Source organism: Oncorhynchus tshawytscha, unplaced genomic scaffold (assembly GCF_018296145.1).
Source record: "Oncorhynchus tshawytscha isolate Ot180627B unplaced genomic scaffold, Otsh_v2.0 Un_scaffold_13173_pilon_pilon, whole genome shotgun sequence".
NCBI lineage: Eukaryota > Metazoa > Chordata > Actinopteri > Salmoniformes > Salmonidae > Oncorhynchus > Oncorhynchus tshawytscha.
In genome coordinates, this window is record NW_024609816.1 from 211,472 (window position 1) to 229,436 (window position 17,965).

General features: G+C 41.7%; 2 protein-coding genes across 2 annotated transcripts; both read left to right on the forward strand.

The window, feature by feature from the left end:
* Nucleotides 1-130: 130 nt before the first annotated feature.
* On the forward strand, nt 131-7,765 carry LOC112225386 (casein kinase II subunit alpha). Its single transcript, XM_042318778.1, has 13 exons — nt 131-216; nt 981-1,077; nt 1,309-1,383; nt 2,080-2,208; nt 2,350-2,461; nt 2,588-2,689; nt 4,677-4,727; nt 4,839-4,898; nt 5,365-5,448; nt 5,682-5,792; nt 5,979-6,080; nt 6,480-6,580; nt 6,981-7,765. The coding sequence occupies exons 4-13, from the start codon at nt 2,108-2,110 to the stop codon at nt 7,168-7,170; spliced, it is 1,014 nt and encodes a 337-aa protein (XP_042174712.1). The 5' UTR covers nt 131-216; nt 981-1,077; nt 1,309-1,383; nt 2,080-2,107; the 3' UTR covers nt 7,171-7,765.
* Nucleotides 7,766-13,382: 5,617 nt separating this feature from the next.
* Nucleotides 13,383-17,660, forward strand: LOC112225380 (serum paraoxonase/arylesterase 2-like). Its single transcript, XM_024389313.2, has 9 exons — nt 13,383-13,568; nt 14,011-14,081; nt 14,264-14,319; nt 14,442-14,610; nt 14,833-14,959; nt 15,265-15,465; nt 15,893-15,974; nt 16,500-16,628; nt 17,226-17,660. Exons 1-9 carry the CDS (start codon nt 13,492-13,494, stop codon nt 17,397-17,399), a joined length of 1,086 nt encoding a protein of 361 aa, XP_024245081.2. The 5' UTR covers nt 13,383-13,491; the 3' UTR covers nt 17,400-17,660.
* Nucleotides 17,661-17,965: the final 305 nt, after the last annotated feature.

Consider the following 17,965-nt stretch of genomic DNA (forward strand, 5'->3'; position numbering starts at 1 on the left):
ATATCATATGTATAACATAATTAGGATTGAATTGTGACACAGAGGTTCTCCCATTTAACCACTAGGTGTCAGTAAGGGTTTTCAGAAAAGTACAGCCTCGTGTTTTCTCTCTCCCATTTTCCACAAAAAGAAAGCACAGCGCCCCTCACAGGAATGGAGGTGCACATTGCCGCTAAACCAAGCATCGCCATATTGATGTCCCAACAACGTCGAGAGGTAATACACGTTAGCTCATTTACCTACGTGAGATGGCCATTGCTTTGAGTCAACTTTGCATGTTATTGCATATAAGACAAATACTCTTAAAGCATACATAAGTATGTTTAGCTTTACTACCATTAGCTATCAAGGTAGCCCACAGAATGTTAGCTAAGGCGTTGTCAGCCAGTTGCCTCGCTAATGCACTCCGTTGTCACTTTTTTTCTTCTGAAAACAAATAATATTTTCTGGCTTGTGGTAGCTAACAATCTTCAACGTATGTACGTCAGCTAATACTATTTACTGATTTACTAACATTTATAGATTAATACCTGCCCAGCAATTCATGTTTCGTGAATATAACTATAGATAACATTTGCTTGTTAGTTAGCTAGCTACCCTAGTATTCCCATCCGGCTTTTGGTGCGGTGCAGTTCATCATGGAAGCAGCCAGCGCGAGCTAGTTGGCTACATGTGCAGGCCATGGCTCGTGCGCGTGTGACTGTCTCAAGGGAGTTTCACCACATATTATTAAACCGTGTGGGTCCCAGCCGGACACTGGTTATCATAATGAAACTGCTTTGTGCACCACAGATGTTTCTGATCGGTTTCATCATACAGTGAATGATTTTCAGCATTGTTGACACTTGACAGACTGGTAAACAATACCATAGAAATAAAGCTCGTAAGCAGTGACAGGTTTTTGAGTTAAGTCAGAGGTTGAGTCGAGACTCTTTGGCCAAGTATTGTACTAAATCAATCACATGTATGTCTTTCAACAGGGCATATGACAGTGGGAATCCTAGTGATGACTCTACTGAGCCCGGTGCCCCCTGATTAGACTGGTTGGATGTCCTCCTTAACAACTACAACAATCAGGTTTGTTGATTTTAGCAAACTATTATCTTACATTTTTTTGACCAGTATATCAGCGATTTCCAAAACACAGAATAAGCTTAGTCCTGTACTTAATTAATTTCCATGTAGCAGGCTTTTTAGTCTAAGACGGGTCTTAAATTGTGTCTGGGAAACCTGCCCATATCATGATGGCTACCTGACTAAAATATGTAGCTAGCCAACTAACATCTTGTTGTGTGTTTTATCCTGCAGCCTCTACCAAACCAACGTAGCATCAGCTCTGCAGCGACCCCACCTGTCACCTGCAGCTTGGAGGAAACCTCCAAGGTACCATTCACATGGTGATCAATCATTCACACAGTGATCAATCACACTTATAGGCCTACTGTGCCAAGTCAAGTGAGACAGCAGTCAAATACCTGATGCCAACAGTATGCCAAACAGAATGATTCATTAGTCTACATTACTTTCAATCAGTCACGTAATTCTCCATCTATGGTTATAGATATTTCTTATATATGGATCTTCCTTGATATCGATTAGATAGGTTCAGAATTTATTAGAAACAGCACAGTTGACAAATGGCACATGGAAATCATCAGAGGGGGGTTTACGGAGATAGGTGGGATGGACTGAGAGTAGCTGAGGGGTGGGGTTAGGGAGATAGGTGGGATGGACTGAAAGTAGCTGAGGGGTGGGGTTAGGGAGATAGGTGGGATGAACCGAGAGAGGTGGGATGAACCGAGAGTAGCTGAGGGGTGGGTTTAAAAGCTCATGTTATATAATAGTTATGACTAAAACACAATTTATAATGTATAAGTACTGTCTATCTAGATGTAAAGTATATCAAATTATTTTATGTTTTGCTATGTAACTACTGTAAAAAGCTGTAAAAGCAAAGTTTGTTTTTGTCCTTCGGGGGGGGGGCAAAAAATGACATTAAAGTGCGATGTGGACTCACATACACCACCCCTATCATGTTTGTTTTTATTATAATAGGTGTGTCTATTTTCTATGTCCCAGGTGATTCAGAGAACAACCTGTGTATAATATGTCCGGCTCTGTCCCAAGCCGCTCTCGAGTTTACCCTGATGTAAACACACAGAGGCCTCGGGAGTACTGGGACTACGAGTCCCATGTGGTGGAATGGGGGTACGTAGTGCATGTGTGGTTCAAAGCTGAACACATTGTTTTCTGTTGCATGTTCTGATATGTGTGTTAGATTCTAGTTGGTGTTACCCAGCTGAAATTGTCACGCCATCACATTGCTTGCCAATTCTCTTGACTATGTAGGAACCAAGATGACTACCAGCTGGTGCGCAAACTAGGACGAGGCAAATACAGTGAGGTGTTTGAAGCCATAAATATCACCAACAATGAGAAGGTTGTTGTCAAAATACTCAAGGTTGGTACCATATTAATTATAATTGATTTTAGTATTGGCATTTTATCCCCTGACTCAAATTTCGCTCCTCGCCAAAGAGACGTACTGTATGAAGTCCTGATGGTATTTTGTTATGTTTGTTGATAGCCAGTCAAAAAGAAGAAAATCAAGAGAGAAATCAAGATTCTAGAAAACTTGCGAGGCGGTCCCAACATCATCTCACTTTTAGATATCGTCAAGGATCCTGTGGTGAGTGGAGCTCATGATCCTAATTTCTATAAGTCTGTCCTAGTAAAGTGTAAATCATAACACAAGCACATGCTCGTTTTTTGTGTGCCTTTTTTTACAATGGCTGTTGCTCAATCACTAAGCAGAAACAATGTGGTTCATATTCAGCTACCTCCATCCAGAGTTTCCCCTAGGATTTTTTTCAGCAGCTGTGGCAAAGTTAGCGGGGCGTGGCCAATGGCGCCGGTTTAGAGGCCCTCTTAGCCGCAGAGACAAAATGTTGCTGTTTTAAATGGGGATGCACGAGATATCAGTGAACATATCGGAATCGGCCAATATTAGCTAAAAATGCCAACGCTGGTATCGGCCCGATGTCTAGATTAAAGCAGATGTTAAAAACCGGTGTCAAAGCTGACATGCATACCTATATAACGTAGGTACATGACGTAATGACGCCATGTAAAATGTTGCGCTACACGTGCAACACAGCATTCCTAACCTAGCCCACAATGTGTGCTGTGTGGATCGAGCAGTCAACAAGTCCAGCGGTCATATGAATGAGTAAGAACATTTCAGCGAGACAACTCAAATGCAAAATCCATTAAAGCCAAGATAATGGAATGAATTGCCCTTGACAATCCAACTGATCTCTGTCGTGGGTTATATTGGCTTTCGGCGACTGGTCGAGCACCGGTACACACTACCAATTGCTCTATTTTTCAGATGTTGCCCTACCGAAGCAGCCAGCTAGCTTCATCTGGCTAGTGAGGCTTGACCGGAGCAGCTTATGTGTAGTGAAGCTAGCCACAATACGGATTAGGCACAATGGTGGAATTTGCGCTTTGCCTTTCAAAATAAAAGTATGTCATTGACTGTGATGCAAATGAATACAAATATAATTATACCATACTTTTATTTTGAAGGCTAACCACAAAGTTCACTAGTGTGGCTAATCCTTATTGTGGCTAGCTTCACATAGATTGGTCTGACCACCATTAATCAAATAACCTTAATTTATCAGACAGTTCTTATTTTAGATGATGACACGTAGCTATATAGTTAGCTAGCTAACGGTAGCTACTGAAACATGATGTCGTTTTGCTATGTTTTTGGGAAATAATTACATTGTTTGCATCCATGAGCTAGCTAGCTTTTTTTTTCATGACCAGCACCATAGGTGCGCGAGACAACTTTACCAGCATCATAGCATACGTATTGATGAATCCCTTGTGACACAAAATAATTAATGAACGCGTTAAATTATTATTTGACGTGCAGTCATATTCAGGTCCAGATTGGTCAACAAGCTTATTTGACACGCAAAGACAAAAAAGGAGTTCCTAAGAAATCCTGGTTGAGAATGAAACGAATGAACAACACTGCGTCCGTGTGTGTGTTAACTATTTAACTGTACTAGAATGCTTAAAAGGCCGCTAAAATTTTAAATATCGGTTATCGGTATTGTTTTTTTTTTTTGACGAGGAAAATATCGGATATCTGCCAAAAATGTCATATCGGTGCATCACTAGATTTAAAGCTAATTTCCTGCAATGCTACCTATTTTGTCATTGGGCGGAGAGAACAATTGCAGTTTTAAAGCAAATTTCCTGCAATTCAACACATTTCTGAAACGGCTGTGAGAAGATGTGCAGTTTTAAAGCTAATTTCCTGTAATTCTCCACATTTTGCCATGGCTTATGCCTTGTTCTTATGCTATCTGAGAGACTCAAACATTAAAATAAAATCAATGCCATGTCATTTTTATTTTATTTTTTAATTCTCCCTGTCTAGTTTTTATTTTGGTGGTTGTTAGTTGTCAAAGATGGTCTTATTTTAAAATATCACTTTTCTACTTTCTACCTGGTTTTAATCATTTGAGTTTACATTGAAAATGTTTTACCATCCCGATTCTTCTTCTTCTTTTTTTCAAATGTATTTTTGTGTGTTCTGGTTGAGTGAATGATTGTAGTTATTGTAGTTCCTCATGCCTTTTCTTATGTCTTCTCAGTCTCGAACTCCCGCGCTGGTTTTTGAGCATGTCAACAACACTGATTTCAAGGTGAGGAGAGAGACCATGTTCATCTGTCTGTACAGAATTCTAATAAACCTCACATTCTGAACCAATGTCCAGCCATCTCATTTTGATACATTTTTTTTCTCTGTATTTCAGCAACTGTATCAAACTTTATCAGACTTCGACATACGGTTCTACATGTTTGAAATCTTGAAGGTAAGGGATGGTTTCAAAAAACACACACCTCACTGCACAACGCCTCTCCCCCATGTGACCTACTTGTTGTGTGTATGTACTGACATGTGACCTACTTGTTGTGTGTATGTACTGACATGTGACCTACTTGTTGTGTGTATGTACTGACATGTGACCTACTTGGTGTGTGTATGTACTGACATGTGACCTACTTGGTGTGTGTATGTACTGACATGTGACCTACTTGGTGTGTGTATGTACTGACGTGTGTGTAACTGATAGATGCACACACACTACATGTTAATGTTTTTAAATATATGTATTTTGTCTGTAAAGCCTGTTGTTATGTCGGACCCCAGTAAGACTAACTGTCTCCATTGACGTCGACTAAACGGGGATCCTAATAAATCAAATCTCAGATCCCAATGATACATCTCGCATTTAGACTACTGTTAGCTTAAACCATGACCTAATTGTTTCTTCTCAGGCCCTTGACTACTGTCACAGTATGGGGATCATGCACAGAGATGTCAAGCCACACAATGTGATGATTGATCATGAACACAGAAAGGTATGGATTCAGTCTCCTCCTTTCATTCATTCTGTTACTATAGCTTGGATCACTACCATAATTAACCAGCCCAGTTTGTTAGACATTTTTGTTTCCTTATTGTTGCTTATTGTAAAGTGTCTTTGGGTTTTTAGAAAAGCTCTATATAAGACCTGTGTATTAATATTGTCATAGAACTAGAACTCAGAATTAGAACTTATTAACTAAAAAAACAAGCAACTATTCTCTTGTAGCTCCGCCTGATCGACTGGGGCTTGGCAGAGTTCTACCACCCTAACCAGGAGTACAATGTGAGAGTGGCCTCGCGCTACTTCAAAGGACCTGAGCTGCTGGTAGACTACCAGGTGAGACCACTCAATACAGTCTGACAAGACTAGTTATAAACATGAAACTAACTATTCTAGTTGGCCACAAATCTATAGTAGCATGTTGTTAATGTAGTTATAATAATGTAGGTGTAAGTTGATACAGTAATGTAGTCATTGTTGTTTTAAGCACAGCGCTCACCCCCCCCTCTCTCTTTATGTCAGATGTATGACTACAGTTTAGACATGTGGAGTTTGGGCTGTATGTTGGCCAGCATGATCTTCAGGAAGGAGCCTTTCTTCCATGGACACGACAACTACGACCAGGTAGAATTGTCTCTCATGGTGCTGTTCACATTGTCTTGATATTGAATCCTGGTGCACCAGTCTCTACTACAACAGCACTGATTTGAGCTATCAAGTTGATGTCTTGTTGCTCTCTTAGTTGACTGCCAGTTGAATTGCAACTTTCTGTAGGATTACAAGTAAGTGTTTTGGTTTGTCTACAATCAGGTGAGAAGAATTGAGTCTCTCAGTGCTGATGAACAACCCTCAAACAATGTGTTGATCATGATAAGACGACAGTCTTTACAACAAGGCTGATGGTTGATATTTAGTGCATACTTCTAGCCCTCTTACTTGACTGCCAGTTGAATTCCAGATTTAGGCCTTAGGCTTTTGTTTTCGTTTGTCTTCCCTCTAAAACGTTCTGTTTCTGTATTACAGCTCGTACGGATTGCTAAAGTCCTCGGCACAGAGGACTTGTATGACTACATCGACAAGTACAACATTGAACTAGACCCACGGTTTAATGACATTCTGGGCAGGTAAGAATATCCAACATTTTATCGTCAGATTACTTCAACAGAACTGGGCTTCAGAATGTATTACTAAATGGTCCAAATACACAATGTGAATGTGTATTTATCCATTTATACTTGACCCCTGCCTTGAGTAATTCAGGTTAATAATGCCCAATATATTGACCCATTTAACAGAAAGAGTTGAACGGCGAAAGCCCCTCAGACATGACAATTTAACAGAGTACTCATGGGTACAGTCCATTTGGCCACCAGTCTCTTTCCATCTATTAATATGACTTTTTTGTCTCCCTTTTCCCCCAAACTTCTTTGTAAAGTGTTTTGAGAGAACTTTGTGAATCTACACTCTGAATGAATGTTGACTTGATTTGATGTATTGACCTCTCTCTCCTGGTCCATTCTCCAGACACTCCCGTAAGAGGTGGGAGAGGTTTGTGCACAGTGAGAACCAGCACCTGGTGAGCACCGAGGCTCTGGACTTCCTGGACAAGCTGCTGCGTTACGACCACAACGCTCGCCTCACAGCCCGGGAGGCCATGGAACACCCATACTTCTGTGAGTTTCCCCTCCGCCTCCACTCAGACTTCTACATATAGGCCTGCTGCATAAGACGCCTAACTGAATGTTTAAGTGCTAGAACCCTCGCTTGATCTTAAGATTATGGTGCTAAATTATGCCTCAATACAATACACTTTTTTTTAAAGTACTTGCTAAAAAATGGTTCATATTCAGTGGATTCTCTTGCAGCCATTGAACACATTGAAGCAGAAGGCTTTTTAACAGATATTTACAGTTTCTTCAGAGGAGTTCATGTGACTACAGTATACATTTTAGCCCTTTAGCCGATGCTCTTATCCACAGCGACATACAATTAGTGCATTCATCTTAAGATGTGTTGTCGTCTCACCAAGCAGGCCAATAGACCAGAGGTGGTGGAACGGAGGACTCGGGTTGGATGTAGGGTTTTCAAATAAGCCTGATGGTAGGGAAGGACAGTTCCTCTTGCTGCTGCGTAGGCAAGCATCAGGGTCTTGGAGATGATGCCAGCTTCGACTGGAAGCCAGTGGCATGTGTGGAGGAACCGGGTGACATGGGAGAACTAGGTCAGAGATGACACGCTCAAGTGTTTTGGGGGAAAAAAGAAGACATAACCAGTCTGTTCTTGACGTCAGAGAGTTTGAGTGTTGCTATCATAGCTGTCGGTGGATTGTGTTAATGAGTGTTGGTATCATAGTTGTTGGTGGATTGTGTTAATGAGTGTTGCTATCATAGTTGTTGGTGGATTGTGTTAATGAGTGTTGCTATCATAGCTGTCGGTGGATTGTGTTGGATTGGGTGTAATGAGTGTTGCTCATAGCTGTCGGTGGATTGTGCTGTCATAGCTGTGGATTGTGTTGTATCATAGCTGTCGGTGGATTGTGTTGTATCATAGCTGCGGTGGATTGTGTTGGTATCATAGCTGTCGGTGGATTGTGTTGTATCATAGTGGATTGTGTTGGTATCATAGCTGTCGGTGGATTGTGTTGGTATCATAGCTGTCGGTGGATTGTGTTGCTATCATAGCTGTCGGTGGATTGTGTTGTATCATAGCTGTCGGTGGATTGTGTTGCTATCATAGCTGTCGGTGGATTGTGTGTTGCGGTGGATTGTGTTGGTATCATAGCTGTCGGTGGATTGTGTTGTATCATAGCTGTCGGTGGATTGTGTTGGTATCATAGCTGTCATAGGTGGATTGTGTGGTATCATAGCTGCGGTGGTGGATTGTGTTGGTATCATAGCTGTCGGTGGATTGTGTTCGGTGGATTGTGTTGGTATCATAGCTGTGGATTGTGTTGGATCATAGCTGTCGGTGGATTGTGTTGGTATCATAGCTGTCGGTGGATTGTGTTGGTATCATAGCTGTCGGTGGATTGTGTTGGTATCATTATCATATTGTGTTGGTATCATAGCTGTCGGTGGATTGTGTTGGTATTCGGTGTTGGTATCATAGCTGTCGGTGGATTGTGTTGGTATCATAGCTGTCGGTGGATTGTGTTGGTATCATAGCTGTCGGTGGATTGGGTTTGAGTGTTGTATCATAGCTGTCGGTGGATTGTGTTAATGAGTGTTGGTATCATAGCTGTCGGTGGATTGTGTTGGTATCATAGCTGTCGGTGGATTGTGTTAATGAGTGGGTATCATAGCTGTCGGTGGATTGTGTTGCTATCATAGCTGTCGGTGGATTGTGTTGGTATCATAGCTGTCGGTGGATTGGGTTGGTATCATAGCTGTCGGTGGATTGTGTTAATGAGTGTTGGTATCATAGCTGTCGGTGGATTGGGTTAATGAGTGTTGCTATCATAGCTGTCGGTGGATTGTGTTAATGAGTGTTGGTATCATAGCTTTCGGTGGATTGGGTTAATGAGTGTTGCTATCATAGCTGTCGGTGGATTGTGTTAATGAGTGTTGCTATCATAGCTGTCGGTGGATTGTGTTAATGAGTGTTGCTATCATAGCTGTCGGTGGATTGTGTTGGTATCATAGCTGTCGGTGGATTGGGTTGAGTGTTGCTATCATAGCTGTCGGTGGATTGTGTTAATGAGTGTTGGTATCATAGCTGTCGGTGGATTGGGTTAATGAGTGTTGCTATCATAGCTGTTGGATTGTGTTAATGAGTGTTGGATCATAGCTGGATTGTGTTAATGAGATATCTGATTGTATCATAGCTGTCGGTGGATTGGGTTAATGAGTGTTGCTATCATAGCTCGGTGGATTGTGTTGGTATCATAGCTCGGTGGATGCCAGACTATCATAGCTGTCGGTGGATTGAGTTAAAGTGTTGCTATCATAGTTGGGTGGATGATCTAGGATATCTGATTGCATGCACTCCTGATCAGTGTTGGTATCATAGCACTCCTGGAGGAATAGTTACCAGCTCCACTCCAGTCAGCTCTTCCAGTATGATGGCAGGTAAGTCATCCAACACTGCATTTTGGTCTTTGGGCTTTGGTCAAAAGTAGTGCACTATTTAGGGTATAAGGTGCCATTGGGCCCTATCAAAAGTAGTGCACTATTTAGGGTATAGGGTGCCACTCCCTGGGAAGATGTGCTGTTATCATTACACTTTGTATATTGTTTGAATGGTTTCCCAACACCAGTGTTTTATTTGTGATCTATGGTGATATTTGTGATCTATGGTGAGTAATCCTGACTAGGGCTGTTGCAGTGATCATATTACCGGCAGTCACGAGTCATGAAGGCAGTCAAATTCCACATGACCCCGCTTAGTCAAAGTAATTAGACTTCTCCAAGCTCTGATGCTGCTGCTGGTCATTAGTAGCCTACCAAACTTGCTAACTGCCTGGTACTCCGGACTCTATTGTCCCTCTAAACACTCTGACATCAATGCAAATGTAATCGAAAATCTAATTAAACATTTCATGGGAGCCCATGAGCTCATGGTGCGCAACATTTCTATAGGCTATGCAATTGTGCGAGAAAACAAAGTGATGGCCTCTACTAAATAGAGGAGGATCCCGTCAGCTTTCTATAGACTAGGTCTACTTTATTTCTCAACTTTCCTAATATTAAGCACATTGTTTATATTTACAACATTTATTTACAACATTTTCATGCCAGCCAGCCTACCTGGCTTTAAATCATGGATTTATTGTGATGATGTAGGCTATATTTATTAGACTTTTTACAATGTAAATGTCCCTAACATCTGCATCAGTGGTCTGAAGGCTATGTGTGGAAGCCAGAAGATGCTAAATGTGTTTGTTAATTAATGGTCAATTACCGTGAGACCAACAGCTTGACAATCACCGGCTGATTTCGTGACCGCCACAGCCCTACTCCTGACCATAGATCACTTCCTGTCAATAAGTGTACTGACAGTAGAAGTCATTGGTGAGAATGTGTCCACTATCTCTTCTAGGTATCACCTCCACAAAGGCACTGGCTAACAACGCTGGATCACCTGTCATTTCTGCCCCCAACACTCTGGCCCCACAAGTCCCAGTGGCCGGGGCACAGCCCTGAAACCTCCACCCCCTCCTCCCAGAGGCTCCCGGGGCACAGCCCTGAAACCTCCACCCCCTCCTCCCAGAGGCTCCCGGGGCACAGCCCTGAAACCTCCACCCCCTCCTCCCAGAGGCTCCCGGGGCACAGCCCTGAAACCTCCACCCCCCCTCCTCCCAGAGGCTCCCGGGCACAGCCCTGAAACCTCCACCCCCTCCTCCCAGAGGCTCCCGGGGCACAGCCCTGAAACCTCCACCCCCTCCTCCCAGAGGCTCCCGGGGCACAGCCCTGAAATCTCCACCCCCTCCTCCCAGCGGCTGCCGGGGAACAGCCCTGAAACCTCCACCCCCTCCTCCCAGCGGCTGCCGGGCACAGCCCTGAACCCTCCACCACCTCCTCCCAGCGGCTGCCGGGGCACAGCCCTGAAACCTCCACCCCCTCCTCCCAGCGGCTGCCGGGGCACAGCCCTGAACCCTCCACCACCTCCTCCCAGCGGCTGCCGGGGACAGCCCTGAAACCTCCACCTCCCATCAGCCACCGGAGCAAAGCCCTGAAACCACCACCTCCTCATGGGACCTCCTCACCTATGTTTGTGTGGGCCCGTGGGTCGGTTCAGCCCACCCCACTCTCTACTATGTGTTGGCCTGGCCAGTGGGTTTCGTTTTTATTACGTTGAGAAGAATGACGGAGAAAAGATGTTGAAATTGCTTTTCCCTGTTCAGTTATATTTTGAGATCTGGACTTGACATCATTTTTTATTTGTCACACCTGTTTGGATGATTTGGTCTAGGAATTCTAATACAATGTAGACATGATGAAGAAGAGGAGAATGGATAATAACATTTATTTTGTATGTCCCAAATATACAGTCTAGCTTGAAACAGTTTGTTTGGGGATTCCTGCTGTTGCAATACACTGAACCTGTAGACAACTTCACAAAACGAGACAGGATTCTCTGATGTAGCACCCACTTGGCAGTGCTGGATAGTTGCTCACACACTACTGTTAAGTGCAGGAGTTACCGGTGTTTTGAAGTTGTTAGAAGCTATCGTACTTGGATTGGACATCTGTAGATACTCTACAGTAACTGTTAGGTTGCATGCACCAAATGCTGACTATCACAGGGTCAATAGTTTGGCAATTTGGTGTTACTTTTACTTCTGTATACATGTTTGTTTTTTAATGCGGTCTCTTACACATGATTTTGAATACATAGGCAATTTTGTAACTTTTTGTTTTTATTTTGGGAGGAGTCTTATCACTTGCAAAAAAATCGACTTCATAAATAAACAATTTTAAACAGGCAAATATGAATAGTCCTTTATCATTGTATGTTTTCTGTTCTTTCTATGAAATGTACAGACATTGATGCTGTGAAACCCTGGGAAATATATGCATGGTTAGATTGGTGTAAAAGCAACAGACAGATTAATTTATTTCAACTAGCCCAGCCTAACGTATTATGTAATGGAGTCTAAACAACAAATGTTTTCTATTTTATTTAACCTTTATTTAACTAGGCTAGGCAGTTAAGAACAAATTCTTATTTGCAATGACTGCCTACCCCAGCCAAACCCTCCCCTAACCCGGATGACGCAGTGCCAATTGTGCGCCACCCTATGGGACTCCCGATCACGGCCGGTTGTGATACAGCCCGGGATCAAACCAGGGTCTGTAGTGACGCCTCTAGCACTGAGAGGCAGTGCCTTAGACCACTGCGCCACTGAAGCTTAAATGCACTGGCACTAATGCCATGGAATTTGTAAAATATCAAATAGTTTGGACCTTGCAAACAGATTTAACTGAGAATGAGTACTTTGGTGTTCAAGTTCAAGAAGGGTTAATTAATTGGGTTACTCTGCATTTTATTTGTCTCAAGGAAAAAAGCACCAAAATGTTTCCCACACAACAGTATTATACATTGAGCATTGTTGCATGGTGACCTATCGCCACCTTCCTACTGCATTGATACCAGGATATATTATTATTGATTTCCACTACTGCATTGATAACAGGATATATTATTATTGATTTCCACTACTGCATTGATAACAGGATATGTTGTATTCTGTTCTATGAGTGATTTCAGCTGTTCATGTGCAGATTGAGATTTTAAAATCAAATTCACTATTGTCCTAAAATATGTTCTATTGGTTCTGGGGGGAGAGTCTGTAATTGATTGAATAGCCTATAATGTAAGGTAATATTCTGGTACCAAGGGAAAGTCTACTATATCACTGACATCAGTACAGTGTATGCACTAATAATGTATCTAAGCCCTGGATTGCTGACCCTCTCCTATTGGCCATTGAGAGGCTTTGAAGCCACCATATTAGCACTCCCCAGTGGGAGCAGTCCTCCATAGGAATGAATGGAATTCTACAGTATTTCAATTCAATGTTTCAAGGAAAAAATTGCATGTATTTCTGTATATTTTTCTTGTAGTGTGGACAGTAACGGTACTAAAAAACAACTATGGAAATGTTTTAATATATTTTTCATTTTGTATTTGTATGTTTAGCTCACATATTATTTAAAAGTATGTATGAAGGTGTCTGGAATAGAATAAACATGTCACAAACGAATGTAGACATTAATACATGCATTTCTATAGCTACCAAAATAAAAAGTACAACGGAGAATGAATACCAAGATGGCTTCAATAAAGCGCTCCCTGTTTAGGCATCCAGAGTTTATACACAACATTGGAATGCACATCGCACACATTCAGTGGCAACATTTGACATCAGCCACTGCTCGTGTTAACATTAACTACAGTTGCATTGTTGCCGCTCAGTGAGTGTCTGCGGGAGACAGGGGTCGCCTCTGGGCGGGGCGGAGACTGGCAGGTCTTCAACAGAACGTGTGAAGTTATCTCGAAAGTTGCTCAATTTACTACTATCTAATTATTCAAAATGGGGAAGCTGGTTGTCATAGCATTTTTTGTTGCTGCTTTATCAGCATTTCTTGGAGAGAGAATTATTAACTTAAGGTAGGCTGTGTTTATGTAGTTGTAGCTTTTTTAGCTGGAATAAAATTGCATGCTAGCTGTTATAGTAGCTAGCTAGCCAATTTAGTGTTTTTGCTAGCAACCTCAAAAAGTTGTTTTGTTGACAGCAAGCAATATAAGCCAACTAACCTGTTTTTCTATTTAGCTTTCCTTTATTAGCCAGTGCTTTATTACTGAGTAATAATGGTTTGGGTTATTTTCACTTTTCTGAATTTAGAGATTGAGGGTCACTACATGTTGTTGACAAACAGCAATGCTGTGCGCCAAGCAAATCTGATAGCTGACTAGGCTATATTTATGATTGTTTGTACATAGACACATAAAAATGCCCTAAGTCATAACTACAGTGTTAAAATTGCAGTGTTATTCTGGAGTTTGAACCATTGGAAGGATGTAACTATGAACCTTATTATACATGTTGCAGGAAAAGGACTCTTGCTTCCAGAAAGCTTGTCCAAACCCACCTCCCAAACTGCCATCCAATCAAAAGCCTTGGTACGTACAGTACACATGAATGTACAGGACATTGGGAACTTTAACAGTGCTGGCATGGATATAAAAGGCATGCCTTTCCATAAGCTCTATGCCACAGGTTTAATGGTATTATATGAAGTAACTGTACAACGTTATTTGCCTGTAAAGCCATATCTGAACACATGTGATTTGATTTCTGACAGAGTACGGATCAGAGGACCTCACAATACTTCCCAATGGACATGCTATTATTAGCACTGTGAGTTACAACATTGACTTGGCCCTATATGAAACATGCAACATAAAAAATGTATTCGTAAATAAATGTATTAGGCTATCAACATATCCTAATATTAATCTTAATATTATTGGAATTACTAGGGCTTGAAGGATCCTGTATTGCCATCCTATTCAGATGACCCTGGAAAGATGTACACCCTTGATATGAGTGAAGATTCTAGGATGAAACCAGTGGAGCTCCGCATGGGGAGAGGCTTTGACCTGGACTCCTTCAATCCACATGGAATCAGTGTATACACAGATGAGACGGGTAAATAAAACCCATCATCTGTGTCACAAATGGCACACTATTCCCTATAGGGCTCTGGTCAAAAGTAGTGCGCTATATGGGGAATAGGGTGCCATTTTGGGACGCAAACAGGTTTTGAAATGCATCTGCTGCTCTTCCCAATCTTCTCTTGTGTGAAAAGAGAACTGTCAAAAACACAAGACGGATCAATTGATTGAGCTGAATCTTTTCTCCACTTTCCAGATAACTCAGTGTACCTGTTTGTGGTCAATCACCCTCAACAAAAAACACAAGTGGAGATCTTTCTGTTTGTTGAGGAGGACCACTCCCTTGTCTATGTGAAAACCATAAAGCATGAATTCCTTCACAGGTATGCAAGAGCTAAAGTCATGTCATTGCTTCAAACCAATTTGGTTTGTTACCTAGATTGTCGGTAGAGTTTCATATTACAGCAGGGCTAAAAGTGTCAATTACATGGTAACAATATGGAAATGTAGCCTATCCTCCTAAACTTGGCTACTCTCAAGACTGAGAGTTTGGAGAAATTAGGGATATTTGAACTGAGCACAAACTAGTGCTCATTTTTGTTTTGTCATGTTGTTATGCATCCAACAGTTCTTTAATATGCCATTTAGAGTAAATCGTGTTTTATGTTGATCTGTGGTTTTCTCTTAGTGTGAATGACATTGTGGCTGTGGGAGTGGAGAGCTTCTATGCCACCAACGATCACTATTTCAGTGGAGGCACTCTGAATACTCTGGAGGTACTTCTGGCTCAGCCCTGGTCTAACGTTGTGTATTACAGCCCAGAAGAGGTCAAAGTAGTGGCTGAGGGATTCTACATGGCCAATGGCATCAACATCTCACCTGACAAAAGGTACAATAATTAGATTAATAATGTATTCAACTTCTATAGCGCTATTCAAGTATTCAGTCCCGTGTAGTTCAGTCCCGTGTAGCTCAGTTGAGCATGGCGCCAGGGTTGTGGGTTTGATTCCCATTGGTGACCAGTATGACATTTTTTTAAAAGAATAAAGTACTCAAATGTATGCACTCACTACTGTAAGTCGCTCTGTATAAGGGTGTCTGATAAAATTACAATTAAAAAAATAATGACATAAAGAATTTCAAAGCGCTTTGAGTACTGTCCTGTGTACACACAGTTCAATAATCCTGTCCATATGGGCAGTCAAACCTGTTACGTGTTTGATTATAGAGTGGATATCACATGTTGACATGATAAGGTCTGTTGATGTAACTAATGTGATGTTATGTAACATATAACTATTTATGTTTTCATGTAGGCACATATATGTGGCTGACTTATTTGACCACAACATACATGTTTTGGAGCGACTGGAAAGCAATGGTTTGGCCCCAGTGAAGGTAAAATATAAGGAATGGCAGATTTGTTTTACACCTGGTAAATAGTCAAATGGACTATTGAAACATGCTGCTCTGTTGAAAGCCTAAATCTGATGTGTTTATTCTCTCCCATTGCTTGTGTATCTGAATCCAGAATAGGCTCTTTAAAACTCATTTCATGATATTATTATTTTAAAAAGCATGAGCTGGCGCACACCCAAAGAAAATTATTTAGTGTAGAGGTGCTGACTAACGGCGAATAAACTGTCTAAAAATATAGAGTCGCACACCAAATATATATAAACTCCCAGTAATTTATTGGGTAAAAAAAAAAAATGTTTTGGCATTCACTGTGTCCTGAAGAAAGCACCCTGAAGAAGGCACCCTCTGCTCTCAGGCACCCTCTGCTCTCAGGCGCCCTGAAGAAGGCACAGTGATGCCGAAACGTTAGGTGTTTTACCCAATAAATTACTGGGAGTTTATATATATAGAGTGTGTGACTCTCTTTATTTTTAAAGCTTACGTGATATTATTCTTTGTCACCAGGTCGTGGAAGTGGGCTCTCTTGTTGACAACATTTATGTTGACCCTGAGACTGGCGACTTGTGGATAGGTTGTCACCCTAATGGCTGGAAACTATTTCGAAATGATCCTGAGGATCTTCCTGGATCTGAGGTTCGTACACCTGCCGTGTGCTATTGAAACTTCCTGAGTGAACTGCTTTCTGGATCATATACCAGCAGTGTATCTCTGTACTATACACCAACATTGTTTTCACATGTTCACGCCTCTACTATGCTATAGGTAAAAGCTGCTGGACTACAGTACATTCCAACTACTGTACGAGAGGAAACACACCAGCGCAATAGACTTAGAGTGGATATGGACTGGACTTAAAGTGGTCTTAGAGTGGACTTAAAGTGGTCTTAGAGTGGACTTAAAGTGGTCTTAGAGTGGACTTAGAGTGGACTTAGGGTGGACTTAAAGTGGACTTAGAGTGGACTTAGAGTGGACTTAAAGTGGTTTTAGAGTGGACTTAGAGTGGACTTGGGGAGGATTTGGGGTGGACATGGACTGGACTTAAAGTGGTCTTAGAGTGGACTTGGAGTGGACATGGACTGGGCTTGGAGTGGACTTAGAGTGGACTTGGAGTGGACATTGAGTGGACTTGGAGTGGACTTAAAGTGTACTTGGACTGGACCTGGGGTGGGTGTCTTTCTGTAATGCTCACTGTCTGGTATACATCTACATTTCATGATATTGTTTTCACAGGTGATTCAGATTAAAGACATCCACTCTGAGAAGCCAGTGGTGACCCAGGTCTATGCTGATGATGGCAGTGTGCTCATAGGATCCTCTGTAGCAGCTCCCTATGGAGGAAAGCTTCTCATTGGAACAATCTACCAGAAAGCCTTGGTCTGTGATCTAGCCAAGGTAGAGCAGTAGCCAATGCTCTATGTAGAAAACAGGCTTCCGACGTGGGTTGTGATCGGAAGAGTGCAAGTATGCAACATACTGAATGTTGCAGATGGAAATGCAATGAATAGAGTTAACAAGATTCCTTACTCTATATGACAGGGAGGGATGTCTGTTCTACATAATATACAGTGGGGCAAAAAAATATTTAGTCAGCCACCAATTGTGCAAGTTCTCCCACTTAAAAAGATGAGAGAGGCCTGTAATTTTCATCATAGGTACACTTCAACTATGACAGACAAAATGAGAAAATCACATTGTAGGATTTTTAATTAATTTATTTGCAAATTATGGTGGAAAATAAGTATTTGGTCACCTACAAACAAGCAAGATTTCTGGCTCTCACAGACCTGTAACTTCTTCTTTAAGAGGCTGTATATCTAGCTGAAAGTTCCTCAATGTTGTGCCGTACAGAATTCTGCCGTGGCCTGTAGGGTTCAACTTGCCAAGTAAAAATAATATTTTAAAGTTACTTCATTGCACGCTCTGTTTAATCACAGGAAGTTAGATTTGCAATAAAGTTGACAAAAGGATCA

What these genes read in the sequence shown, in the direction of transcription:
- LOC112225380 (XM_024389313.2), top strand. Translation starts at nt 13,492, where the DNA reads ATGGGGAAGCTGGTTGTCATAGCATTTTTTGTTGCTGCTTTATCAGCA. An exon ending in CCATCCAATCAAAAGCCTTG is followed by an intron (nt 14,082 to 14,263) that starts GTACGTACAGTA and finishes GATTTCTGACAG; the next exon opens with AGTACGGATCAGAGGACCTC. An exon ending in TGTATACACAGATGAGACGG is followed by an intron (nt 14,611 to 14,832) that starts GTAAATAAAACC and finishes TCCACTTTCCAG; the next exon opens with ATAACTCAGTGTACCTGTTT.
- LOC112225386 (XM_042318778.1), top strand. Translation starts at nt 2,108, where the DNA reads ATGTCCGGCTCTGTCCCAAGCCGCTCTCGAGTTTACCCTGATGTAAAC. An exon ending in TTGATCATGAACACAGAAAG is followed by an intron (nt 5,449 to 5,681) that starts GTATGGATTCAG and finishes ATTCTCTTGTAG; the next exon opens with CTCCGCCTGATCGACTGGGG. An exon ending in AGCTGCTGGTAGACTACCAG is followed by an intron (nt 5,793 to 5,978) that starts GTGAGACCACTC and finishes TCTTTATGTCAG; the next exon opens with ATGTATGACTACAGTTTAGA.